This window comes from Gekko japonicus, unplaced genomic scaffold (assembly GCF_001447785.1).
Source record: "Gekko japonicus isolate JY-2015 unplaced genomic scaffold, Gekko_japonicus_V1.1 scaffold943, whole genome shotgun sequence".
NCBI lineage: Eukaryota > Metazoa > Chordata > Lepidosauria > Squamata > Gekkonidae > Gekko > Gekko japonicus.
Window position 1 is genome coordinate 403,742 of NW_015176000.1, and position 27,663 is coordinate 431,404.

Sequence of the window (27,663 nt, forward strand, 5' to 3'; positions counted from 1 at the left end):
ATGCTACCTTAAAGTGACCATTACCCTGTATCCAAGTACACTGTGGTCTGGGAGAGGCTCCCGGATCATTTGGTGGAAGGACCCCTGCCGAATACTTCCTACGAGTTTTCTTAACGGTAGATTATCAGTATTGATCCTGGGAACTTCTGCATGCAAAGTCTGTGCTTAGCCATTGAACTATCGACTCTTTCCCCAACTGCTTTTTAGCAAGATTAATTGCTCACTAACTTTGGTAGGTAACGAAGTATTGGGCCTCCTATAACACATGTTGCTTACAAAAAGCTAGGGCATCAGCCAGGATCCACACATTTGTTCCTGCCTTGGGCCTAGCCTTTCTTTTTATTGCTAAAATTATTACTGTCCTTTTAAAAGCATAGCATTTACAGGAGATGAGGCACATAAGCCAGAGCACTTGACAACTGAAAGTGATTAAGAAATTCTCCCACCAATTCCCAGAACTATTTACTTATTTTTGCATTCCATGGTCCTGGCAGCCTTAAAGCCTTCTGCCAGCACAAGACCTACAAACCTTCAAACAGAGCACATGCCAGAGGACCACTCTGAAGACTGGGGTACACAAAACAGAAGGTTGGAAGATGTGAATAAAAAATCCTGAAATTATCAGTAAAGCTGAGCATTCCAAAGCAGGGAGAATGACCCAGCCTAATTTCAGCTGACAGCAAATGACATGTATGCTTACCTCCAATGTGAATGACAACACCACATCTGATTTTGACAACTGAACTTCATTTTCATCTCCTATATCCAAGAAAGCACAATTCTGTGATCGTTTTAACTTCTGTAGTTTACATTCTGGGCCACCTTTAGAAACTGGAAGGCTTTCCAAATTTGCCATTAGCAAATTCACTGAAGACCGTAATTCTTCTATATACATCTGCTCCATTTCTCTCGCCACAAACTTTGGATATTTTCTTTCCTTGAAAATAATTTAAAAATTGAGAAAAAATTTAAGTTATTGTTCAGACACAGTATGTTCGAAAGACAAGCCTGACTTCCAAGTAGTTATTTTTAAAGAAACCTATTAAAACCTATCATACACAGTTAACTAGTCCTCTGCTTTTTTTAAAAAATGAATAGATTATTTAGGGTGAAAGATTATTCAAATTAATATTTAATTCCAATTTGATGGCTACATAAATTCCTGATCAGTGTTGAGAAACTGGGCATCAGTACCTAACAAGAAAGGAAGGATAATCTGTTTTAATTGTTTATTTGTAAATATTTATATTTTAAGGGAAATATGCCTTTAACACATAGTGCTATTAGTAGAAACAAGTAAAAAAAACCCATAATCAAATAGACAATAAATCACATCCAATAACATAATCAAAAGAAATAAAAGAAATACTCAATTTCAAGTCCAGTATATGTGTAGAACTTTGGGGATATATGCTGTTGGGTGGAGCCGTGAAAAACTTAATTTGCATATTGGGAGGAGTGTGTGTAGTGAGTGACTGGGAAAAAACCAACCTGGGGAGGGGGTGGAGCAAAGAGAGGCCTGGTTGTTTGTCTCTCCAAGGACTGGATTGCTGAAAGGCCTCAGCTGAAGAGGTTTTTGTCTGGTGCAGGCCCTCCCTTGATGGACAGCACTTCTTCTGGAGGAGGTGAGGCCCCAGACATATCTGACTTTGAACTGATGCTGATTCCTTTTCTGGGATGGTGAGGAGAGAGGCCCTGAGAGCTTCCCTCCCCACTGGAGGCCTGCTTCAGAGGGACTGTGACTGAACCAGCTCCAACAAGAGAATAGTGCTTCTGGAGCACTGACTACTGGAACTTTGGTTTGGGAAGGGAAAGGAGTTTGGGAGTGGGAAGTACAATACCCTGTGTGCAGAACTGTATTTTCTTTGTTGCAATAAATAGTTGCTTTACTTAAGCCAAGGTGTGTGAGTGGGAGGGGGGCTTTAAGAAAGAAGGCCATAAGCCTTGCTCTTATTTCCACGCCTGGGTTACGTATGAATTCAAAACTCTTAGTTTAACTAATAAAGGCTTGTACAAGCGGGTGTCTTCAAGACATTCTTAAAAATGCTTCAGACCATGGAACACAGCTAGAAATTGGACCCACACTTCAGGGTGAGAGCAGCTTGCTCATGCTGTGGTGATGAACTTAATATGACCAGGCAGGGGTCATTTCGTAGAAAAAGAGCTAGGGGAACTCATTAGCATAACTCATTAGCATATGCCACACACCCTGACATCACCGGAAGTGTGTCATAAGGCCACACACCCTGACATCACCGGAAATGTGTCATAAGGCCACACACCCCGCCCCCAACGGTTCCGGCCGCCACCCCCGGCCTTGCAGCTCCACTGCTGAGCCCCATGAGGGGCCCGGCGGTGGACCTGCAAGGCCGGCGGGAGTGCAAGGAAGCCCCGCGAAGGCCCTCCCTGGCCCCAGGCAGGCAGGGGTGGGGAGAGGCAGGGAGGAAGCAACTTACCCTCCCTCTTCTCCTGCCTCCTCCTGGCTGAATGAGGGCCGGAAGCGGGGTGGCTGGAAGCAGGGGGCGGGGCTTTGTCATATGCCCCGCCCCCCGGTACCTCACCCGGGGGAACTGTGTTCCCCCGCGATCCCCCCCGAAATGACCTCTGTGACCAGGTATTGCCATAATATTCTTTGCTGTTGGGAAGAGAAATGTCCTGGCAGCACATGCTAATAGTAATTTCATGCTCATGCTCATATTTCATAATTTCATGCTCATAATGATTTCATTGCCACAGCTGAGGAGGAATACATAGAGGATGATTTTCACATCCTGAACCAAAACTATAAAAGCCATAAACAAAGTTTGAGTCCAGTGGTACCTTTAAGACCAACAAAGACTTATTCAAGGTACAAGCTTGCACCCACACGAAAGCTTATGCCTTGAATAAAATTTTGTTGGTTTTAAAGGTACCACTGGACTCGAACTTTGTTCTGCTGCTTCAGCCCAACACAGCTACCCACCAATGTTCCCTCTAAGAACAGAGAAGTTCATATCCTGAGCAGAATAAAACTGCTGTGATCTTAAAATGGGCAATGGGCAGTTAAAGACTGCTGCTGGCTTCAGACTGCTGCTGAGTGGGGCCTCCTGTGTTAATGAGTGGCCACTCACGCATACAGCTTAGAGGGAATGCTGCTGCCCACCTGAATCTATAAAAGCCATGGTTTATGCCCATCATCACCTCCCATATCTGCACAGCCACCAGCAAAGTTTATAATGAACCCCCTGAAATGCTGGCAGCACTGCTGGGGTGCGGCTTGTTTCATGAGTGTTTAACCAAGTACAACCCTTGGTTCTCTCCCCCGACATCTTGTTCATTGGCATACCAACATCTTCACACGAAGACACTGCAGTTTCTCAGTATTAGGCCCAAAAAAGGCTGCCTATCCGTACCCCATATATTTAACAGTTCCTTACCAAGAGAGAGTAAAGTGCACAATTTTAAATACATAAAGTTATTCGTTCAGGAGAGGAATTTCCATTTTGATCCTTGATTCCATCATTATGCTTTCCCCTGGGCCCCTGCTTAGTCCCATGGAAAGACACACATTATAACAAACTTTTTGTGTTCTTCAAAGTCATTCTAAAGATAATGAACTGCATCCAGAATAAGTTTCTTCACACAAGGGTTCTGTTAAGTTGGTCAAAACTCAATGTGCTTGTGTGAAATGCTGTCATGTCGCAGCCAACTTATGGAGTTCCTGGCAAGGGGCTTTCAAGGTAAGTGAGAAACAGACAGAGTTTGCCATTGCCTTCCTCTGCGGCCTTCCTTGGTGGTCTCCCTTCCAAATACTGACTTAGTCAGCTTCTGAGATTCAAAGAGATTGAGCTATATCCTGCCACCTTTACTCTGTCAAAACTAGAAGCTACCTATTAATATATTTAAATCTCAATGTGGTCCCATAAGTAGATACTTAAATCTGGCCACAGGAGCCATGAACAGACACAGCAGAGCTGCCGAAATATTTTAAACCTATGGGCTAGCTCACACTAACTCAGCTTTGAGGGAACACTGGTCACCCCAACAATATTGCTAGCCTTCAAACCTTAGTTTCTGGTCAGTAAAAGGCAGGGGGAGAGGGAAGGGGACAGGGCTATTTCCAGGGCTATTCTGATCTCCCAGTATTCCCCTGTTCCAATCCTTCCTGCCATGGAGGAAGAACTCACTGGGGCTAGGGTCCCACAGCAGCTAATCAGCAATGTGCTACCTTGCAATTTGCACAACACACCAGGTGTGGCAGTGGTTATGGGACAAATCACCTGGACTCAGTGGGAGCCTCCAGAACTTTCTCAGGAAGAGACTGCCAGGGGGAGGGGAAAAGGGAAAGCTGAAAGCCAGTGTGGTATAGCAGCCAGAGAGTCAGAACAGGATCTGGGAGACCCAGGTTTGAATCCCTATTCTGCCATAGAAGCTTGCTGAGAGACCTTGGGCCAGTAACTCTCTCAGTCTAATTTACTTCATAGGATTGTTGTGAGGATAAAAAGAAGGTGAGGATAATTATCTAAACGGCTTTGGGTCCCCACTGGGAAGAAAAGTGAGATATAAGTGAATAAATAATAAATAAAGCTGAGGACTGACGGGGCAGAAAAATATATTTTTGGTTGGTGAGTGGAAAAGAGAGAAGAGCAGGGAAAGGGGAAGGGACATGGGAACTGCCAGGAGAAGAGAAAGATGTAATAGTGAGATCCAGGTGAAAGTAAGGTGCAAATTGTTGCAGGTTCCCCACTCTTGCGGGTTCCCCGCTTGTATCCATCTTATAGGACATGGTTGGATTAGGACCAAGACACTGAAGCCTCCTGGGCTGTACTTCCTGTCACGCTGGGGCAATGGGGGGCAATGTTAAATCTCCCCAATACCATCTCCCTGACTTTATCCTCAACCTTTCTCCCAAGACTAATATGAACATTAAAAAGCATAGGAGATCCTGATCACTGTCTGTGATCCGTGAAATTTTAAGCATCGTTCACTACACTATTGTTGTTGCATTGTTCTTCATATTCTGCTTTATTGGTATGTATTATACAGTTTTTCGAGTGCATTCTTTAATTTTGTAATCCAGTTTCTATTGCATTGTTTCCTGTATAGTGTTCCCATTACAATGTTTTTTTATTGTGTAATCCACCTTCAATCAGTGAGAAAGGTGAATTTATAAATGAAGCAAATCAATCAATCAAAGACTTCCTGCATCCTGTGGCCTTTGGCCACAGATTTCTGAATATATATTCCCTGCTATTCATGCATGAGGTGTAGGCAGGGTGCCTTTGTTCAGTCTTGTGTAGAATTCGTGTGTGGGTTCAGGATTCCCACCTACCCAAACATATATGCTCCCATGTATTCGTTCCCTACCAGAAACTGTCCTTCAGAAAACTACTGCCTTTTCCTTTTCCCCCTCTATTTTTAATTTATTTAATTTATACCCCGTCCTCCCCGCAAAGGCAGGCTCAGGGCGGCTTACACAATTTGATACATAAATAACAATTAAAATCCACATAAAATCATCTAAAACAGTTCAATTATAAACAATTCAGTGTCATAAAGTGCTGGCGATATTTAATTGATTGCTTAACGATGGTGTACTGTATGAGTGCATACAAAGGTCAAACTAAATGTTCTGCTCAATGATCTTCCTGATACGAGCGATGGCACAGGCTGTAGATGTCAAAGCCAAGGGCTAGGGCTCTATAATTAAGATTGTTGGTGGTAATAGTGGTGGCGGCTTCTTAGTTGAAAGCCTGGTGGAAGAGCTCCATCTTGCAGGCCTTGCAGAACTGTAAAAGATCTTGCAGGGCCCTGATCTTTTCTGGGAGCTCGTTCCACCAGTATGGAGCCACCACTGAAAAGGCTCTGCCCCTAGTAATAGCAAGCCTGGCATTCTTGGGACCCGGGAGGGCCAGTCAATTTTGAGACCCCGGCCGTAGTGCTTTCTGGGGTATGTATGGGGAAAGGTGGTCCCTCAGGTATGTTGGACCCTGGCCATATAGGGCTTTAAAGGTAAGAACCAGCACCTTGAAATGAATTCAGTATGCTATCGGCAGCCAGTGCAATGTCTTCAGCACAGGCTGGATGTGCTCCCACTGTCATGCCTGCCCCTGATGTAGCAGCTGACAGCCAGGAACAAGGGGACTTGGCACCACAAGCCCCTGATGTGACCACAGAGGAAGAGCCTAACAGCCAAGAACTGGCTCCTTTAACAGAAGACACTGTAAGTCTTGAGGAGGATAGAACCTCCCAGGAGACACCTGCGCCGGATCAGGCTCTGCTTGACTCAAGCAAATCACCACCCAACTCCCCCCCCACCTGTGAACAGGCTCAGGAGACGCAAGGCTGCACGCATGCACGGAAGACGCTCATTCAGCCCTGAGTTTTAACAGCGACCTGACCTTGCTCCACGAAGAGAACAAGTTAATGAGCCAGAACACTGTATCAACAAACCTGCTGCTTGAAGCAATTTGTACTGGCAACTTCAGTTGACAGGACCAGATGCTCTGTGAAATCTTGCTCCGGACTCTTTGAAACCTTGACCGTTTGTTACTCTGCTTCTGAACTCTGGCTCCTTGACCCTCGGCATTGTTTGACCACGACTTTGGCTCTGCGATACTCTGGCTTTACTGGATTTATGGACTATGACGTATGGTATGTTTGACGCCGGCTTTGTGAACTGTTTTGGACTTGCTTAAATCTCTGTGCTGCTTGAACTATTGGCTGAACCTCGGACTGGCTTTGGACTTGACTTGTTTAACCCACGCTCCCTGGCCCTGCCGTGACACCCACCTGGGGAGACCCATCAGAAGCCTGTCTGCAGCATTCCTTGTGTCTGACTGAAATAATGTCAGCACCTGTCCAATATGTGTTAACCAGTAACAAAAGCAGTTTTGTTAACCTATCAGTGCAACTCTATACAATGGGTCAAGGTGGGCAGTCTTGTAGGTCTGAGGCAGTAGAACAAAGTTTGAGTCCAGTTGCACCTTTAAGACCAACAAAGTTTTATTCAAGGTATGAGCTTTCATGTGCACAAAAGCTCATACCTTGAATAAAACTTTATTGGTCTTAAAGGTGCCACTGGTCAAACTTCCTACACAATGGGGTTAAACTGGAATAACTGCATAGGATTGCAGTGTTAAAATGGCTCAAAAAGACAAGCTCTGAACAATCCTAGCTTGAGCTTTATTCCAATGTTAGCTTTTATTGCTCAAATTTCCGCACAGTACTTAACCTAAGTGACCCCTGTACCTTCAACTGCTCAGCCAATTCAGAAAAGTAGGAAACATACAGGAAACATTCTTACAACCACTAGGTGGCAGATTTTATCTTTTACACTGATGGCTGTACTGTGTTCTAAAAAGTCAACTTCCTTCTCAACATTAGTGCCTATATTTTAATTATTTACATTTATTTATGAAACATGCTCTGTGCCTACAGTAAGCATTGTCCTTAACACCACAAATGTATATATATATTTTTAAAAATCCTTCACTAATAAGCAAGAAGCACTGGTTCTGCACACCACAAGCAATCCATTCCTTCAGAAATTTCCTTAAAATGCTGATAAGGTCTGATACAGTATCATAAACATAACTCAGCAAGCCTCAAAAACAGAACTTCAGCAGCAACAAATGATAAACAAAAGGGGGACTTCTTTGTATCATACTCAACTTGCAAACATCTTTGGGCACCTGGCTGAGCCACTGGTGACAGAGACTGCTCATGTTTAGTGCCAAACTGAGACTTGGTTTTACAAGCAGTGAGCTTCTGCTCAAAAGCTCCCTTCTCTCCCTCAAGCACTCTGAGCGTATAACAACAAAATGCACCTGACATGTGTTAGGTCCAGTGTTCCCTCTAGGCTCAGTTAATCTGAGCTAGCTCACAGTTTTTTAGCCTCCGGCTCCCACATTCTTGTCTCAGCTCAGGAAGGAGGGCTCCAGGGCAAACTAATTTATGCAGCAGCCCAATCGCTTGCTCACAGCTTTAACGTCAGTAGCTCACAAAGTAGAATTTTTGCTCACAAGACTCCCCAGCTTAGAGGGAACATTGGTCAGGTCATAGATGACCGGAATCTCAGTCAAATGTATATCAGTGGAGCTCACCTTAAAAAGCACTCTGTCACTTGGTGCTGTGAGGGAGGAAAAGGGGTTTATCACTTTTCTCCCATCCTGCTTTTGCCTGCAGAAAGGGAAGGGGGGTTGCCTCTTTTCTTTAGCTCCAGATGCCCTTCCTAGTGCACATGGAACCAGAGAAAAGGGGAAACCCCCAGGACATCTTGAATAAAAACATCACAGTACAAGAGATTTCACAAGCAATAAAGAGACTGAAAAAAAGATAAAGCTCCAGGCCCTGATGGTTATCGGCAAAGTATTATAAGTGTTTGGAGGATGAACTAATTTTGCTGCTGCAAAAAGTGATGAATCAAATAAGTGAAAAGAAAACTATACCACAAACATGGCAGGAGGCACATATAACTTTGATTCACAAGGAAGGGAATGATCCAATGTCACCACAATCGTACAGACCTATATCGTTGTTAAATGTGGATTACAAACTTTTTGCTGCAATAATGGCAGAGTGACTTAAGAAATGCATAACAAAAATAATTCAGTTAGACCAAACAGATTTCATCCCAAAGAGATATATGAAAGACAGTCTTTGTTTCATAATTGATGCAATGGAATCTGTGCAAAATGAAGAAGAGAAAGTGGCTTTTATGTTTTTGGGATGCTGAAAAAGCTTTGATAATTAGTCTTGGACTTTTATGCTAAAAGTATTACAGCAGATAAACTGTGGACCTAGATTCTTGAGCTGGATTCAAGGTATTTATACGAAACAAAATGCAAATTTTAATTAATGGCATGTTTACTGATGGATTCCAGGCAGAAAAGGGGGCAAAACAAGAATGCCCCTTGTCACCATTATTATTTCTCCTTGCAATGGAAACTTTTGCCTCTAGAATCAGAAAACATCAAAACATCAAGGAAAGGAGTTGACGGAGAAGATGTTTAAATTAAAGACTTATGCAGATGATGTAGTATTGACCATTTTAAATCCAGAAACTACAATATAATATGCTACAGAACATAAAGAAAAGTTTGATTCTCTTTCTGGGTTTAATATTAACAGAAAAATACTAAAATCATTTCAAAATTTCTATCAAAACAAGAATATTAAATTAGTCATTGGCTGTGGTTTTGTTATCAATTCAGTCAAATATTTGGGAATAAATGTGTCCACGGGAAAAGAAACATTTTTTCAAGGTAACTATGAAATAGTCTGGAAGAAAATTCAAAAGGATTTGGAGAGATGGTCTAATCTAAATTTGCCTTGGCTCAGGAAAATTTCTGCCATAAAAATAAATATTCTCTCAAAAATTAGTTTTCTATTCCAAATGCTCCCAATTGAAATACATGACAAGTTATTTAGTCTTGGATCCTTATCCTGCCATTTTGTGGTTGTCGTTCAGTCGCACAGTCGAGTTCAACTCTTCACAACCCCATGGACCACATCACGCCAGGCCCTCCTATCTTCCGTCGTCTCTCCAGAGTTTGCTCAACTTCATGTTCGTTGCATCGATAACACTGTCTAACCATCACAACCTTTTCCACCCCCTTCTTCTTTTACCTTCAATCTTTCCCAGCATCAGGATCTTCTCCAGTGAATGCTCCCTTCTCATTTGGTGGCCAAAGTATTTGAGCTTCAGCTTCAGTATCTGACCTTCCAGGGAACAGTCAGGGTTGATTTCTTTTAGGATCGACTGCTTTGATCTCCTTGCAGTCCAAGGGACTCTCAAGAGTCTTCTTCAGCACCATAATTCAAAAGTATCTATTCTTCAGCACTTGGCCTTCCTTGTAGTCCAACTCTCGCAGCCAGACATTACTACTGAGAATGCCATTGCTTTGACCATACGGACTTTCGTTGGAAGGGTGATGTCTCTACTTTTTATTATGCTGTCTAGGTTTGCCATCGCTTTCCTCCAAAGGTGTTAGGGTTCCAATCACGCTCAACACCAGGATCTTCAGTAGATTCAGTTTATTGAAAGAGAAAGTGCATGAGACACCATAAACTCTTGTGTCAGGAATGGCAGGTAAGGGGTGAACCCCAGAGGATATGCCCCCTTCAAAGGAGACCCCCTGATACTACAAAGCCAATAAGCAGGCACCCTGAAGCATGGGCTAAAGCAGGGCCGTTAGATTCTTAGCAGGAAAAGGAGAACAAGGAGATGCTGCAACTCCAAGGACACCTGTTGAGATAAGCGGTGGCAGAGAAGGAGGGAGGAAGGGAGCGAGTGAGCCCAGGCCTCCACCACCCCACACATATTCCAAGGCATGGCAGGGTTAGCTGACACAGGCATCTTTTAATTTCATGGCTGCAGTCACCATCTGCAGTGATCTGGGATCCCAGGAACATGAAGTCTGTCACTGCTTCCATGACGTCCCCTTCTATTTGCCAAGGAGTGATGGGTCCGGATGCCGTGATCTTAGGTTTTTTTTATGTTGAGTTTCAAGCCAACTTTTGCACTCTCCTCTTTCACTTTTGGCAAGAGGCTCTTTAGGTCCTCTTCACTTTCTGCCATTAGAGTGGTATCATCTGCTTATCTGAGGTTGTTGATCTTTTTCCCGGCAATTTTAATTCCAGTTTAAGATTCATCCAGGCCAGCATTTCACATGATGTACTCTACATATAAATTAAATAAGCAGGATAATATGCATCCTTGTCATACTCCTTTTCCTATACTAAATCAATCAATTGTTTCATATCCGGTTCTATCACTTCTTTTTTTCTTTCAAATTTTATTTTTTATTTTTATAAACAGTTTAAACAGTGAATGCAAATGCAAAATTGTCAACAATATTAAAGACAGTAGAAGAATAAGCAAAAATACAGTGAACAACAGTGAGGTTTTCAGTATACAGTTATGTTCCCAAGCGTAGTGGTGTTTTTGTGAGACTAAAGTGAGAGCTCAGACTAAGAGTAAGAAAAGGGTTAGAAATGAAGCCATTCCATGTAGTGAGGGTTGTGAGGGATTATGTCATGTTCCACCATGTATTGAAGAAAGGAAAACCATGTTTTGACAAAATTAGTGTGTGTGTGTGTAGCTTTACGTGAACGTCGGGTATATGTCTCAGCAATCCTATCCATTATAAAGTGTTCCCAGCACTTATTTCTCCAAGTTCTGATATCAGGTGGGTCGGGGGATTTCCATGACGACGCTACAGTTAATCTGGCCGTAGCTAGGAGGGTAGAAGTGAGGTTAGAAATCACCATGTCCTGAGAATCTCCATTTGCTAGCTGTAAGAGTATTATAGCTGGGTCTAGAGGGAGTTTTTGAGATGTGATTTTGATGATTTCGGCTATCACTTGTCTCCAAAAAGATTGTATTACCTGGCACTTGCACCAGCAATGGAAAAAATCACTAACTTCCCCACATCCTTTCCAACAGAGATGATTGTAGGTGGAGTGCATATGCCTCAGTCTTGCGAGGGAGAGGTACCACCGTGTCTGAAGTTTAAAATTTTTTAGCCTTATGGAAAAGATTCTAGATTTCCAAGTTCCAAATTTCCATCCATTGTTGAGTGGTTAGTTCTTGATGGACGTCCTTGTGCCAGCCAATTCTATTAGACACTGATTTGTCTTTTTCCTCTTCCAGCAGAATCTTGTATATGTGTGATAGTAAACCTTTTGATCAGTCAGAAGATTTATAGAGGATGTGTTTGAATACCATTTTGGGTCTGGAAAATGAACCCTGATCTGCGACCCAGTCTATCAAACTTTTGAGTTGATATAATTTTAGCCAGGATATTTTTGTTTTGATAATTTCCTCAAAATGAGATTTAGGGTGAAGATGCCCTCTTGGGGCGAGATCTTGCAGTCTGCAGAATCCAGCGCTTGTCTACTTTAGAAAAGCATCCGGTTCCAAGCCAGGAATGAACCATGGTTAATTGGTGTAGGTGGACAGGGGAGAAACCGTTGGTGCTAGCACTTTCCTGTGCATGTCCCAAATTCTTAATGTGGAGTCCAAGAAGGTATTTTGGGCTATGGTTTTGGGTCTATTAGCTTTAGACATCCATATAGTGTCTTGAAGGGAGAAAGGGCGTACAAAGGATTGCTCAATGTGACACCAGCTTGTAGCTAGTTCTTTCTGTAGCATCTTTACTACGTTTGTCAGGACTGCAACATGATGGTACCGGCGGAGTGAGGGGATTCCCAGTCCTCCCTTGGAGCTTGGTCTGGTAAGATGCCTGTGGTCCACTCTGGATTTATTCGAGTTCCACAAAAAATTCGTCAATGTACATTGCCATTTAGTAAATTCATTCTCCCCAATGAATATGGGTACTGCTTGGAACAGAAACAAAAGCATGGGAAAATAAAGCTTTGAATCAGTTGTAGCCTGTCTACTAAGGAGAGCTGATGCTTATTCCAATCCCATATTTTCCCTTGAATTTCCTTATGTGTCCTATGGAAATTGCAGTCCAATAGTTTGTCCAGGTTGATGGGTATTTGGACTCCAAGGTGCCTCCACTCAGAGGTAATCCATTTGTAATTAAATTTATTTTGTATGTCCTATCTGGTCTTCTTGGCGATCATGATGGGATATATTTCAGATTTGTTTGTGTTCAGCTGTAATCCTGAGATTTTTCCGAACCTGGAGATGGCTTTGGCTATAACCGATAGGGATGTTCACAGATCAGATATGTACAGAGCCATGTCATCGTTATTTTGTGTTCTTTGCTATCTATTTTGACCCCTGTAAAGTTCTTATAGTTATGAAGATCTTCTGCCAAAGGCTCAATGGCGAGGGCAAATATAAGTGGCGAGAGCGGGCAACCTTGCTTTGTTCCCCTTGAGGGGAAAAAGAAAGTGGAGTTTAGGTTTTTGATCCTCACCCTGGATCTAGGATTTCGGTAGATTGCCCTTAAGGCAATTAAGAAGTTGGTGCCAAACCCCATGCGTTCTAGGAGTGCCAACAAATACGGAATTTCTATAGAATCGAAGGCCTTCTCGAAGTCCCAAGCTAAAATAAGAGATTCTACTTAGAGCGCCTTCCCTGTAAGATCACATTTAGGGACCTTCGTATATTTTCCATAATCTGTCTGTTGGGTATGAACCCCGTTTGATCAGTGTTGATGAGTTCAGGGACCACAGTCTTACGGCGATTCACCAAGATTGTTGAAAACAGTTTGGCATCATTGTTGATAAGAGCAATGGGGCGCCGGATCCATCGGGTCTTTGTTCTTCTTGGGGATGACTGTTATTGATGATTCTGACCAGGATGGTGGTAAGATTCTGTCTTGCAGAGCTCTGTTGAACAAAGCTGAGAGAGGGTCAATTAAAGAAGAGCAGAACATTTTATAAAATTCAGCTGGGAGGCCATCTATCCCTGGGGCCTTGTTGGGTTTTGTCAGTTTAATCGCATCTTCCACTTCCTTGCGCATTATTGGGCTGTCTAATGCGGAGGCTTGGACTGCAGATAAAGATTTCAGTGGTGCAAGTGAGTCCAGATATGCATTAATTGAATTCAGTTTCAGGAAGGAAGACTGATACAGCTCTTCATAATATTTTGCGAAGGTGTCTGCAATGTCCATCGAGGTGGTTTGAGTTTTCCCCGTAGGAGATTTAAGAGAGCCGATGATCACTTTCTTTTTCTTATCCTTCACCCTCCAGGCCAGCAATTGCATGTTTTTTGCCGATTTGTGCCAGAAATTTTGTTTTAGTATCAGCAGGTTCCGTTGGACTGACTTGATTTCTAAGGAGTCAAGAAAGACAGGTTGCTTTCCTGTAACTGGTGATCTTCGAGTGGTCATCTGTGCATTCACACCCTTGGGATACTCTGCGCCTGCGCTGACCTTCTCGGTACCGATAGCTAGCAAAAGGGATTTTCGCGCCTCTCCCAGGTCACGCGCCGGCTCCACTGCGCATGACCAAGGAGGGGCACGCAGATCCCGCCAGTTCCTTCTGACCGCCGCCCAACAGCCTTCAAAGAAACAAGATGAAGGGCCGAGAGCAGAGGGGAAGGAGGGCGGGTGGTGTGAATGCACAGATGACCACTCGAAGATCACCAGTTACAGGTAAGCAACCTGTCTATCTTCTTCGTGGTCTCTGTGCATCACACCCTTGGGAGAATAGCAAGCAATAACTCTTACCTGGAGGAGGGGCCGAGGCCCTACACCTGCGCCGTCTGCAAAATAGACCGACCCAACGCCACACGACGAGTAGACCGGACATCAAGGGCATAATGCTTCACGAAGGTGAGCGGAGTAGCCCAAGTCGCAGCGTTGCAGATGTCCTCCAATGGCATCCCTCTCAGGAAAGCTGTGGAAGCCGCCACCGCCCTTGTAGAGTGGGCGCGAAGTTGACCTGGAAGAGGTCTCTTAGCCAAAGCGTAACATAGCTTGATTACTTCCACAATCCACCTGGACAGCGTCTGGGAAGAGATCTTCTTCCCTAGGGAGGGCATACTGTGAGCAACAAACAAGGCTGGAGACTGACGAAAAGACTTGGTCCTGCCCAAATAGAACAGCAACGCCCTCTTAACATCCAGAGAGTGCAATTTCCGTTCCTCTTCATTGGCAGGAGACGGGAAAAATGACGGCAAAACTATATCTGAACGTAGATGAAACTCCGAAACGACTTTCGGTAAGAAGGAGATGTCCAAAGACAACGACACCCCATGAGGGGAAAAAATCAAGTATGGTGGATCACACCTTAAAGCAGACAACTCACTGACTCGACGAGCAGAAGTAATGGCCACCAGAAACGCAGTCTTGAGCGATAACAACTTTAGAGAGCAAGTGGCCAGTGGTTCGAAGGGTTTTCCCATCAAAAACCGCAAAACTAAAGCCAAATCCCAGGCCGGAGTCGGAGAACGACGGGGAGGGTACAGGCGAATAAGACCTTTACAAAACTGTTTCGTCTGAGGATGCGAGAAAACTGAAAACCCATCAATAGATGGATGAAAAGCTGACACCGCAGCTAAATACACCTTAACTGAAGAAAAACTGAGTCCCAAGTCCATTCTGGACAAAATAAACGCAAAAATAGACCTCAAATCCACTGGCGGAGGAGGTAAATTGGAAGAACTCAAGTACTGTAGGAATAAATCCCACTTCTTTGCGTAAGACGTCCTAGTAGACAGTTTACGACAATTCAACAGGACCTCATTGATACGGTCATCCATCACTGAAAGCGTATTTCCCATAGAGTCAACTTGAGACTCAGAGGATCGTAGTGAAGGACCTGGCCTTCCTGAGCTTGGAGGAGATCCAACTCCTGCGGGAAGTGTACGAAGGATCCCTTGGCTAACCGCAGCAGTGTCGGAAACCACACCTGCCGAGGCCACCAGGGGGCTACCAGGAGACAATGGGGCTTGTCCTGTTGTATTTTCACAAGCACCCTGTGGAGCAGCGGAATCGGAGGAAATAGGTATAGAAAGTCGTGAGCCCACGACATCAACAGACCGTCCCCCATTGACAGAGGGTCCAACCCCGCTCTGGAGCAAAACCTGGGACACTTCTTGTTCAATCGAGTTGCAAAAACATCGATGTGGGGATGTCCCAGATGTTGAAAAAGAGGAAGGAGATACTTTGAGTTCAACTCCCATTCGTGGTCCGATGCTCCCCCTCTGCTCAGGAAATCCGCTTGTTGGTTCAAAGTTCCTGGCAGATGGGCAGCTTGGAGAGTGATGTTCCAATGAAGGCACTCTTCCCATATGTCCATAGCTAGCCTGCAAAGGGACCTGGACACGGTCCCGCCCTGGCGATTGATATAAGCCATCGCAGTTGTGTTGTCCGTAAAAATCAACACAGCTTTTCCTACAACCTGTCTGAGTAAGGATCTGAGGGCAAATTTTACGGCCAGCAGTTCCAGATAGTTGATATGATGACTCTTCCAAAGGGGTTGCCATGGAGCACCCACACAAGTGTCGTCTGTATGAGCACCCCAACCCCACAGGGAGGCATCTGTGGTGATGGACATTACGGGAACGATCGGTTGGAACGGTGCACCCGCCAACAGATTGGTGTCCACGAGCCACCACTGCAGGGAGACGAGGACCTGCGGAGGCACTACCAGTTGAAGGCTCGGAGGATGGATGGAAGGGCGAAATTTCTTTAGAAACCACAGCTGCAACGGGCGCATGCGAAGGCGTGCATATTCGATCACGGAAGTGGTGGCTGCCATGAGACCCAAGATCCGCTGAATGTGGACCGCTGATGTCACGTTGGACTGGAACAAACGTTGAATTTCCAGACGAATGGTATCTGCCCGTTGGCGAGGAAGGTACGCCCGAGTGGCTAGGGAGTCTATGACAGCTCCTATGAACTGCACGCGAGTTGCAGGTTGCAGCATGGATTTCTGTAAATTCACCAGAATTCCAAGGGAGGATAGGACCGACAATGTGATGGTGATGTGCTGAAGGAGACATTCTCTTGAATCTGCCACCATCAACCAGTCGTCTATATACGGAAAGATCTGAATGCCCTGAAGGCGAAGATGAGCGACGACAACCACCATTACCTTCGTAAAAACCCTGGGGGCGGTAGAGAGCCCGAATGGAAGGGCTTTGAATTGGTAATGGTCCTCCCCGACTGCGAATCTGAGGAACTTTCTGTGACGAGGATGGATGGAGACGTGAAAATAAGCGTCTTTGAGATCTAAAGTGACCATCCAAGTCCCTGGAGACAGGAGTGGTAAAATGCTTTGCAACGTGGTCATGCGAAACTTTCTGTAAATGATGAACCGATTGAGAAAACGAAGGTCCATGATTGGACGAAGTCCTCCGTCCTTCTTGGGGACCGTGAAATATTTGGAATAAATCCCGCGGCAACAATCCGCCATCGGGACTTTCTCTATAGCGTTTTTTTGTGTCAGCGATTGTACCTCCTGTAGCAGGGCAGGAGACGCCGGGGTTCTGATAAAACGGGAGATTTTGGGAGTCAGAGAAAACTCTATGAGATAGCCATCTCTTATTATAGAGTGCACCCATTTGTCCGTAGAAATGGCGAGCCATGCGTGCAGGAAGGGTGCAAGGCGAGTCTGAGCAGTAAGGTTGAAGTCAAAGTCCCTGTTTGGGATTCTTAGGGAATTTCGACTTATAGGCACCGGACGATTGTCCCTTATTTTTCGGGGGAAAAGACCGTGACTGAGAGGGAGGTCTTTGCCATTGATCCGTAGGTGATTTGTTGTACGGTTGCCTGGTCGACCAAGGTTGCCTAGGCCACTGCTTGGATTTCGAGTATTTGGTCGTGGGGGAGATCCCCAAACTCTTGGACGTCTTGATACTCTTATCCATTTCCTGCAGAACCGTGTCAGTGGTGGAGCTAAACAATCCAGAACCTTCAAAGGGAAGGTCTTCCACCGAGGATCTGGTGTCATATGGCAATGATGAAGAGCGGAGCCAGGCATGTCTGCGTAACGCTACAGAGGTTGCTAGAGTCTTACTAGCGGATTCCAGGGAATGCTTGGCAGCACTAATTTGGTGTCTAGCCAAGACCATCCCTTCATTCTGAATCCTTTTAATCTGAGGTTGGCACTCTTTGGGCACGTGCGGGAGGAAATCATTCAAACGCTTCCATAAATTGAATTGATAACGGCCCATGCAGGCGGCATAGTTCGCCGTTTTAATGCCCATTGCACCGACAGTGTAGAATTTTCTACCAACCGAATCCAACTTTTTTCCTTCTTTGTCTGATGGAGTAGAGTGGCTCGCTTTTCCTTTCGTGGACGAGGAAACGACCAAAGAATTGGGCTTAGGATGTGTGTATAAAAACTCAGCCCCTGATTCCTGGACCTTGTACATGTGATCCAGACGCTTATTAGAGACATTAATGGAGGCTGGACGAGTCCAAAAGTCCTTGGTAGTTTGCAAGAGAACTTTTGTCATTGGTAGAGCCACGGAGGGCGAAGTGTTAGAGTGCATAATGTCAAAAACGTTATCATCCACAAAACTGGCAACGAGAGTAGGAGTCATAGATAGATCTAATGCCATGCGTTGAATAAAATCTCCATAAGACTTAACATCCTCTGATGGAGAAATAGGTAAATCCGCTTCCACATCTTGCGAGGTGGGCTGTGCATCTACATCCTCGATATGTTCAGAAAAGCCATCTGAATCGGAGGATACATTGGATGGTTCTGGAGATGATTCGAGTAATTCAGGTTGAGACGGTGCCGGTGTGTTAATCGGGGGCACAACCGGGTCTGGTGGATGCGTCGGTATCGACTGCTTCGATACCGATGGTCGATCTTGAAAGCGCGAAATGCGGGATGACACCGACTGACGATCCCATTCAGGTGGGGGTGGTATCGGGAGTGCCCAAGGGTATGGGTATCGATTCCCGTACAAATAATGCCATTGCCTCTCATCCCAAGTCAGGGGAGGAGAAGTTGGTCGGTGCCGATCCTCGACTCCACGTTCTGGGGAGGCATGAGAGGATTGACGGCTCGACATATCAGATTGCGACTGATTTGTCTGTTGAGTAAGGTCGATGTCGAGATCCGAACCGATCGGGTGAGGTTCTTGCGTGGGATCTCGACCCTGACTAGCCGAAACCTTATGGACTTTGGGTTTGTCCGTTTTAGGTTTCTTCGACTGCTGTGAGTCTTTGCCCTGCTTCCGGATCTTGGAAGGTACGGCAACGGATGACCCCTGCTTCCGGATCTTGGAAGGTACGGGGTGGTCCTTTATCGGCGTCGATCGTTTCGGTGCCGAAGCATCGATTGCGACCGTCGACGTCGATGATCCCGGAACGGGAGGACAAGTGTCCGCAGCCAAGGTGGACATCGAGGCGTGCCCGGACGTGTCCAACGGTGAAGAGGACTGTGGAGATAGTGCCTTCTCCATCAGGGCCAAGTGTAGACGAGCTGCCCTGTTTTTTCTCGTCTGGTTCGAAAACTTTCGGCAATGTCTGCACTTAGAGACACAGTGCGACTCCCCTAAACAAACGAGGCAAAGCGAGTGCCCGTCGGTGGGGGATATTTTAAGGCCGCAAGTCCTACACCATTTGAAACAACCCCACCGCGGGGCCAAAGGCCAGCGGGAGGGGAACGTAAATAAAGAACAAACACCGAAAGAAAAAATGCTAACTACAAAAATAAAGAAAAAGAACCTAACTAAACGTAAGTTTAGCAAAAAAAGTTTGGTACTTAGCAGACCGAGGCAGAAGGCGTCCTACCAGCGCGGCGGTCAGAAGAGAACTGGCGGGATCTGCGTGCCCCTCCTTGGTCATGCGCAGTGGAGCCGGCGCGTGACCTGGGAGAGGCGCGAAAATCCCTTTTGCTAGCTATCGGTACCGAGAAGGTCAGCGCAGGCGCAGAGTATCCCAAGGGTGTGATGCACAGAGACCACGAAGAAGATCTTTCCGTTCTGCTTGTAGTTTGAGATATGTCGAATTCTTTCCCATTCTTTTATGTTCCGGGTCCAAGTTGGTAATGTGGTCCATTGTGTCCAGTCTCAGCTTTTGTGTTTCTTGTTTCAGATGTGTGGTTGCTGAAATGTTGGAGGACTGCTTTCAATGCATCCCACTGTATCGCAGGAATTGTTTCAGAGCCCTTATGTATTTCCAAGAAGTTTAGGATATCTTTATTTAATTGTTCTGTAATTGAAGCATGCAATAAAATGGAGGTGTCCAAGGACCATTGTCTGTTTGCTGTTTCTTCCGTAAAATTTTGAATGTGGCAATCCAGCCATGCATGGTCGGACAGATGCCTGGGGCCGATGTTAGCTGATTGTAGGTGAAGCATTAACGAAGAAGAGATCAAAATAAAATCAATTCGCATGAAGACATTGTGTTTTGCGGAAAATAGGAAAAATCACTTTCTTGAAGATGCTTCATTCTCCAGGTATCTATGAGATTAAATTATTCAAGTAGTTTCAGCAATCTGGTTGAGGATTTCTGCTGTCTTTGTTTCCTAGGTTTGGTATGCGAGCGGTTTAAAGCAGTATCAGCAATAAAATTTAATGATCAGGTGGCCCTCCTGGAATGTTTGAAGTTTAGAGAGCGTGGCATTAAGGAAGGATATCTGGTCATCATTTAGGCCCCCAAATCCTTAGGGAGGCAGAAACCAAATTTTCATTTCCTGTCCTCTTGGTGGGACACACCCCTGGTTTCAGTTAGGAACTCCGAGAAGCAGTAAACTAGCTAAAAAACTGGAAAATTCAACCAACATGATAATACAAACTTGAAAAACTATCAAAAGGACAGGAAAGTTGAGGTTAGCATTGAAAGAAATAGAACAGACAGAGATGACGATGAGATGGGAGGGCCCAAGATGTCCTCCTTCATCTCAGAGGAGAAGGACCCTTTACGTTTAAGTACCAATGGCCCGTTCTCCCTCTGAGAGGAGGACATCTTGCTGGGACCTCCTAGAGCAGTGTCCGTAATCTTCGGGTGGGTCATCATCTACTCTGTCATGACCTGTTGCAAAACTCTCCTGCCGAAACCAGCGTCCGCTGAATCAAAGATGTTGATCCTGTAGTGTTTAATGAAGGTTGAAACTGAGGACCATATGGCAGCCTTGCAGATTTCCTCCACCGAAGCTCTGTTCAAGAAGGCCGCGCTGGTGCACGTAGTGCACGAATCGAGTGAGCGGTGATACCCGTTGGAGGAACCAGCTTTTTTGCTCGGTAGGCTTCAGCAATGCACAGCTTGAGTACAGAACTTATGGAAGAACTAGACATCTTGCACCCCTTATTGGGTGGAGATACTGAAATGAACAAGGACTCTGATTTTTGAAAGTTGCTGGTACGATGAAGGAATGCCTTCAGAGCTCGGGGGAATGCCAGATGCATTCCTGTGAATGGGAAGGATTTGGACAGAACGAAGGAATATATATTTCCTGAGATCAGTGGAACTTGGAATTGACCCTAGGTCGAAAGGAACCAAGACGACTTTGTCCTTGTGGAACACACAAAGGCGTGGGTTAGCTGAAAGAGCTCCCAACTCCAATACTCTACGAGCAGAGGTCACCACTACTAAGAACAGGGTTTTCATATGGAGCCACTTGAGGGGAATGTCCTTGATTGGTTCGAAGGGTGGCTTGGTTAGCGCATCGAGGGCCAGGTTAAGTCTCCAGGTAGTGCAGGTCCCTCTAGTGGACACTCCTATTAGTGCTCTTCAGACCTCGGGCCTGCTTTCTGAAGATGGTGAAGGCATGGTAAGAGATAGTCTAGACAGGATAGTCGAATTTGCCTTATGCAAAGCTCATGAAGCTACAACCATGGCCATCAGAGCTACTGCCACGGTGGTAGTTAGAGCTTCTATTGCCAGGTCCAAAAAGATGTCCCAGCTGATTGTGGATTCTAACAAGCGCCTGGCTGAGGGAGCAAATAGACTCCTTCAGGCCTCTTCTTTCTCTGCAGATACCAGCCTTGATGCCATGCTTTTCTCTTCTAGGGCCCTGGCTTCCACAGTAGCAGCCAGGAGAACCCTATAGCTTCTTTTCTTTATTCTATATTCCCTTAAAAATGCTACCCTTTCCAACATCTGATGGAAGTGGGGTAGAAGGAACACTGGACGCTTCTTCTCCCCCCTTGCAGAGCTCCCTCACAACACCAAGTGAATGATACTTTTTAAGATGAAGTCTTTGATGCACATCTGATGGCGAGTCTGGTTGTGCACTCATGCGCCAGCATGGGTTACACATATCATATAGTGAGCCAGTTTGGTATAGTGATTAAGAGTTTCAGAGTAGTATCTGGGAGACCTGGTTTCAAATCCCCACTCATGCCATGGAAGCTCGCTGGGTGACCTTGGGCCAGTCACACTCTCTCAGGCTAACCTACCTCACACAGCTGTTGTGAAGATAAAATGGAGGAGAGGAGAATGACGCAAACCTCCTTGTGTCCCCATTGAGGAGAAAGACAGGGTACACATGAAGTAAATAAATGTAATTTGGCCCTAATTCTTCCTCATTGGTGACAAAACAAACAATACAGTTGGCCTGAATAAACCAGATTTAGCAGACCATCATAGTTTACACACAACAGAGTCTAGATGTAATTACAAACTACAGACTGGCCTGAAAGAGGAAAAAAGCATCGGAAGAAGCTCCTGACAGCTCTGGCAGCACTTTAAAAAATGGTAATTGTGGTCTCACATTATTACCTTTTGAAAACACTCACAAACATAACATAGAATAGCAGTTAACATGTCTATATTCTTAACTGACAGTCCTGCAGTTAACACAGAAAACCTTGAACCTTTCAAGCTGAGGGCATTGCACAAGAATGAAGAAACACAATATTTTACCAGGATATAAAATAGAAATAAGCCTAAGCATCAATGATCCATTGTAGCTGTAACTTGAAAATACATTTAACATGTGCCTTTTTCTTTTCTTAAATAGTGTGTCTGAAACTCCTAAATGTTTTAGAATTACTTTCCAATATATATTTTTGTACCACAGTTCTAATTGCTAGCAGGAGATGGAAAACTGAAGTTTCATTTTAAGAGTTTGCACTTGCTGGAAACCGCTTCATAGAGAGGTGTGACATCTCTTCTGGGCTTTCACCAGCAGTGTTGTTATGTCATTGATGCCAGCCCCCTCCCCACTCCTGCTGATTGACAGGCCATGCCTGGCAACCCTACTCTGAACAGTAAGAGTAGTCTGACAACAGATGCAATGATGGAGGTTTTCAAGCAGGAGCAAGGGCAGCCATCTGTCAGCAATGTTCTAGCTTTTGGTTTCCTGCACTGAGCTGGGGCGTTGGACTAGATGGTCCTCTGGCCCATACAGCCCTTTTCCACTTTACAAATCTATATCTAGAAATGCATAGGAATGGGTAGGAATCTTCACAAACCATTAGAAACCGCTAAAGTTGTTTGGACTGTTTTCAGTAAGACTGTTTCTTTTATACAAGCGGCAAAGTTGATACTGCACATTCAGTAAACAAACAGAATAAAAACAAGACCTAAGCATTTGTGTCTGTATGTCGGTGGGTATATACAACATGTACTGAAATATCTGGACTTCTAACTGTCAAATATATTTAAACTAGGGGCCGGCCCGTTGCCCGCCCCCCGAAGGACAGCCAGAGCGTGGTGGGTGAGGGAAGCGCAGTGCGGCCGGCTCCCCCCTTCCCTAGCCTAGTTGGGGGCTGGTGGAGCCCCCCCAACACAGGGCCCACAGCCTGGGCGGCGGAGGACGCGCTGGGCGAGGGAAGCACAGCGCGGCCGCCTCCTCCCTCTCTGAGCCCAGTTGGTGCTGGTGGAGCCCCCCCAAAACGCAGGGCCTACAGCCTGGCTGGCAGAGGCCGCTCCGGGCAAGGGAAGCCCGGCGCGGCTGCCAAAGAGAGGCCTTGTAGCAGAGAAGGGGGCTGTTCTTGCTTGCCCCCTGAAGCAGGGCCCGCCACGAGGCCACGCTGGGGAAGCACAGCGCGGCTGCCTCCCCCTTCCCCGAGGCCAGCGGAGGGAACTCCCCCGAAGAAGGGGCCACCTCCTCCCCGTATCCAGCCGCGCTGGGCGAGGGAAGCGCAGCGCAGCTGCCTCCCCCATCTCTGAGGCCAGCTGGGGCCGGCAGAGCCGCCCCCAAGGTGGTGGAGCGAGGCAGACCACCTGCCCATTCATGACCAACCTCCTCCTCCTCCATCTCCGCCTTCTCCCATCCCCCTCGCTTCCAATTCGCTTCTCCAGGGGTGCCGCTTCCTCCTGCCGCCGGGCCTGCCTTCGCTGCACCCCCAGCCCCTGTCACCTGGCATCGCAGCCTCCCTTCCCCAGTTCCTGGAGGCGGCGCTCACTTGCAGCAGATGGCCAGGACGCGGCCAAGCCACCCTCGCCAGTGCTGTGATTCCCTCTCAGTTCTGCAGGCTGAGGAAGGCCACATGGTTCGCTGGACCTGTGGAGGCCTTCCCCTGGCTTAGCCTGCAGACGGTCCCGTCCTCTACAAGGACCAGAGGAGAGTGAGCTGAAGACCCTGGCCGGGGCTGACGTGGGTGGGACTCCACAAAGCAGCCAGCCAACCCAGCCAGCGTTTTCTGACTGGCAGTTCATGCAGCCAACCTATTTTGGCGCGCATAGAATGTTGGGGGATGAAAACTCAATTATATATAAGGAGAGATATCATTGGGGAAAACAGAGTTTGGGGATACAGACACAATGGCTTGGATTCCAGGCAATATTTCCCCCCCCCCCCAATGGAAAGGATTGCCATCAGTGGAGCACAACTTCTTTGCTTCACCCCTCCTGATGCAACCCAGCATGCCCTCAAATGCTGCTCCTCGGTGATGGGGGACCCTCAGGAACAAAATGAGGGAGGAGCCAGAGCTCTGCAGCAAGAGGGGGAAACTGACAAAGCACACACACACCCATTCTGTTCATAGAAATCCTCTGGGGGATCCAAACTTGCAACAGCAGCACAGTACTATGAGCAAATAAAAGTAACATATACTTAAACATGATTGGAGATGTTTTATGTCTTAAAGCAAGAAACATGATAACAAGCTTACTTTTGCCATTTGGTCAGCCTGCTGGAGGCGCCCATCAAGTTCCCGTCTAATTTGAGCTGCCTGTTCATCTGCGTTGTCCAGCTAGGTGGAAAAAGGGAAGAACATAAAAAGTAAATTACAGATATGATTGCAGAGATTTTTTTGCCCACAAAAGGAGCAAACATCATTATGCATATGCAAGATGACTTTGTAAACCATGCTGCAGGAATCAGCAGAGTTATATAAAAAAATGTGATTTTTCCACTAGGGTAGGCTCCAACAAAAGGTTATACAGAGTTATGCATTGGATATGTATCTACAGATGGGACAAAGTGAATTCCATATTACAGATAACACTCAAAAGTTCTGCAGCAAAGTAAAATTAGTACACGACATTCTTTAATTTTAAAAAGCCAATTCTACAGCTACTCTATAGGAATATTCCCAATCGCTATCTTTTCACCATTGAGATGGGGGGAGGGAGGTCCTAGAGGGTCATTTGGAAGTGATATAACTTTCAGGTTAGATGCAACCCTCTCCCCAGGCACCAACCAACAAATCTCCCAGATTTTGCAGACAGATCTCTGGCAAGCCTAGTTTAGAAGTGTGTAACCCTGCTAAGAAATTCACTGTTCGCCTCCTTCTACTGATGCAGAAAACTGAAAATCTGTGCAGGATACTGTCGCCCCCACAACTGAAAATCCTGCTAAGCTAAAATCCTCAGCTTCTTGAAACATTTCCAGTCAGTGCCTACACAGCTTCAAGCCTATTTGAACATCCAGTAGAAGTAAAAACTTCCTTAAAAAAAAAAGAAAAAAGGATTTAGTTCCTCAATCTTGTATTCAGTTCCCACAGGCCTATTTTGCAGAGCAATTTGGTGAGTTACCTTGTAAAACCACACTGCTAATTCCACAAAGCCATTTACCAAGGCATCTTAATTACACACATTTACCATATACATTTGTAAAACACAACATATTGAAAGCATAAACTGAGGCTGTGATCAGATGTGCTGTTTGATCTGGTGTCATTGCTTTTCCCTCCCAGATTTAAAATGTGTATCCAGACAGCAACATCTGTTCTCCAATCAGGGGCACCCCATTCTCACCCGTCTTCGAGCTGGAGTTATTTGGCACTGGGAAAAGTCTGGTCCTTCCTGGTGCATTTCCAGATGTCTGATCAATCCATCATACTTTCAAGCCACTTGGGAAGTCTGAACGTTGCCTTCTGGTTTGGGGCTTTTGTTTTAGGCAGTTAGTGAGGTGTGCATAACTACATATTCACAACTCTCTCACACACACAGAGGAACTTCTCAAAACTGTGTTGTTGTTGTTTTTAAAATAGCTTCCAAAGAAAGATGTCTGTGTACTTTTTTCTGTGCTGTCCAGTCAAGGTGTGGGGGAGGGGTTAATTTAAAAGATGATTTTTTTCAGTGAGGGAGGGAAGGGGGCAATCTGAGAATGATACCCATGACTCCAGTTTCATTCCAAGCTTTGAAATAAAAATGCCAGCAGGACACAGGATGAGGCTTCTTTATTATCCCCCCCCCCCGCTTTGAAATGTTTGAAACGCTGAATTGATCAAAAACACAGTTTCAAAAATACTTCCTTCACACTGAACTACATTACCCAGCAACCTTCTCCAACAATCCCATTGGCCAACAGCTGCCACCATTCTGCCAGGAGTCTGAAGTGCTGCTTCCCATAAGCATTTATGTGCATGCTCAAAAGACAAGTGGTTAAAAAAAACCCTGCCCAACCACCCCACTCCATGGCTGTTGTATCTGATCACTCAACCACGGGGTGAAAGGACATTGAAGTGGGTTAAAAGGGGAGGTCTAATCAAAACTCTCTGTTAAAAACAAACAAACCCTGGATCAATTAGAAGTGGGGCCACACCAGATCAAACTGCACATCTGACCACAGCAGTAACGTATTAGAATAACTCAAAAAGGCATTCATATGATAAAGCACTAAAATGTTAATAACATCGTTATAAACATTGCTAATTATGCAACTGTCTGGTTGGATTATAAAACAGCTGTCAATATTCCAAAGAAGAAGAGGAGTAGGAGTAGGAGTTTGGATTTATACCCCACCCTTCACTACCCAAAGGTGTCTCCTTTCCCTTTCCCTCCCCACAACAGACACCCTGTGAGGTAGGTGAAGCTGAGAGAGCTCTGACAGAAACTGCTCTTTTTCAAGAACAGCTCTTATCAGAACTACGGCTTGCCCAAGGTCATCCATCCAGGTGCAAGTGGAGGAGTGGGGAATCAAACCTGGTTCTCCCAGATAGAGTCCGCACACTTAACCACTACACCAAACTACTCCATTTTGTATTCTGGCTAGGATTACACAGATTGGCAGCACTAAAAGGACCCAGAGAATTGGGAGCGACCACTCCCAGTATGACAGAACAAGGTACATCACATCCCAGAAAAAGATCAACACACAGGCACATGCGAGCACACACGCATGGAGTGTAGACCAGGGCTCCCAATGTAGTGCCCTTGGCCACCATATTGCTTACCAACTACCAGTCCTAGCACCCACCAAGTGTCGTTAGGAAGCAGGTGAGGGATTTGCCCAGCAGGGCTTCTGACTGGCCATTTGAGATGGGATTGGCTGTGCAGATTTTTAAAAACAAAGTTTCAACAGCAACAGCAGCCACCACAACACAGTGATCTTCACTGCCTTATTGAAGTAAGCTGTGTGTATGCAAGATGATATTTTTAAACAGTATCCTGTTAAACAGAGGTTCTGCCTGAAACATTGATGAGTTACTATGAGAGTTATGCATGACCTCACGCCCAGAAATATTCTAGTTGGCTCTACTTCCTGTGGCAGCCAGTGCACCCACCACCTTGTGTCAGAATTCCAAAGGTGCCACAGGTTCAAAAGAGTTGAAGACTCTTGGTATAGAGTATGGAATTCTACAAGTTAAACATGTATAACACAATGAGGTGTCTCCTGAGTATACAGCTCCAGATAACTTTGAAATGATAGATTCCTACATTTGCTCACAGACAGATGACACTAGCCCATAGGTCAGAGGTGTCAAACACATATCCTGTGCGCTGGATTTGGCCCCTGCAAGGCTGCAATCTGCCCGAAAAGCAATTAACTCTATGCTGGGGAGGGAAGGGGGGGGGAAGAGATGGGGGGGATGGTGTCTTTTGGGACTTTTAAGATGACCAACAGTGTTTTATTCCAGGTATAAGCTTTTGTGTGCAAGCACACTTTTTCTTCTTCAGAGAA

The 27,663-nt window shown here is 45.6% G+C and overlaps 1 protein-coding gene across 2 annotated transcripts in view; it reads right to left on the minus strand.

Moving 5' to 3' along the window:
• Nucleotides 1-27,663, minus strand: part of LOC107123229 (calcium-dependent secretion activator 2) — a 656,096-nt gene that overhangs the window by 392,121 nt on the left and 236,312 nt on the right. For both annotated transcript variants that reach the window (XM_015426436.1, XM_015426435.1), the window contains exons 4-5: nucleotides 24,428-24,508; nucleotides 701-937 (exon numbers count right to left, since the gene is read on the minus strand). In XM_015426436.1, the coding sequence (XP_015281922.1) occupies nucleotides 701-937; nucleotides 24,428-24,508 (318 nt within the window). The remainder of the gene's footprint in view (nucleotides 1-700; nucleotides 938-24,427; nucleotides 24,509-27,663) is intronic.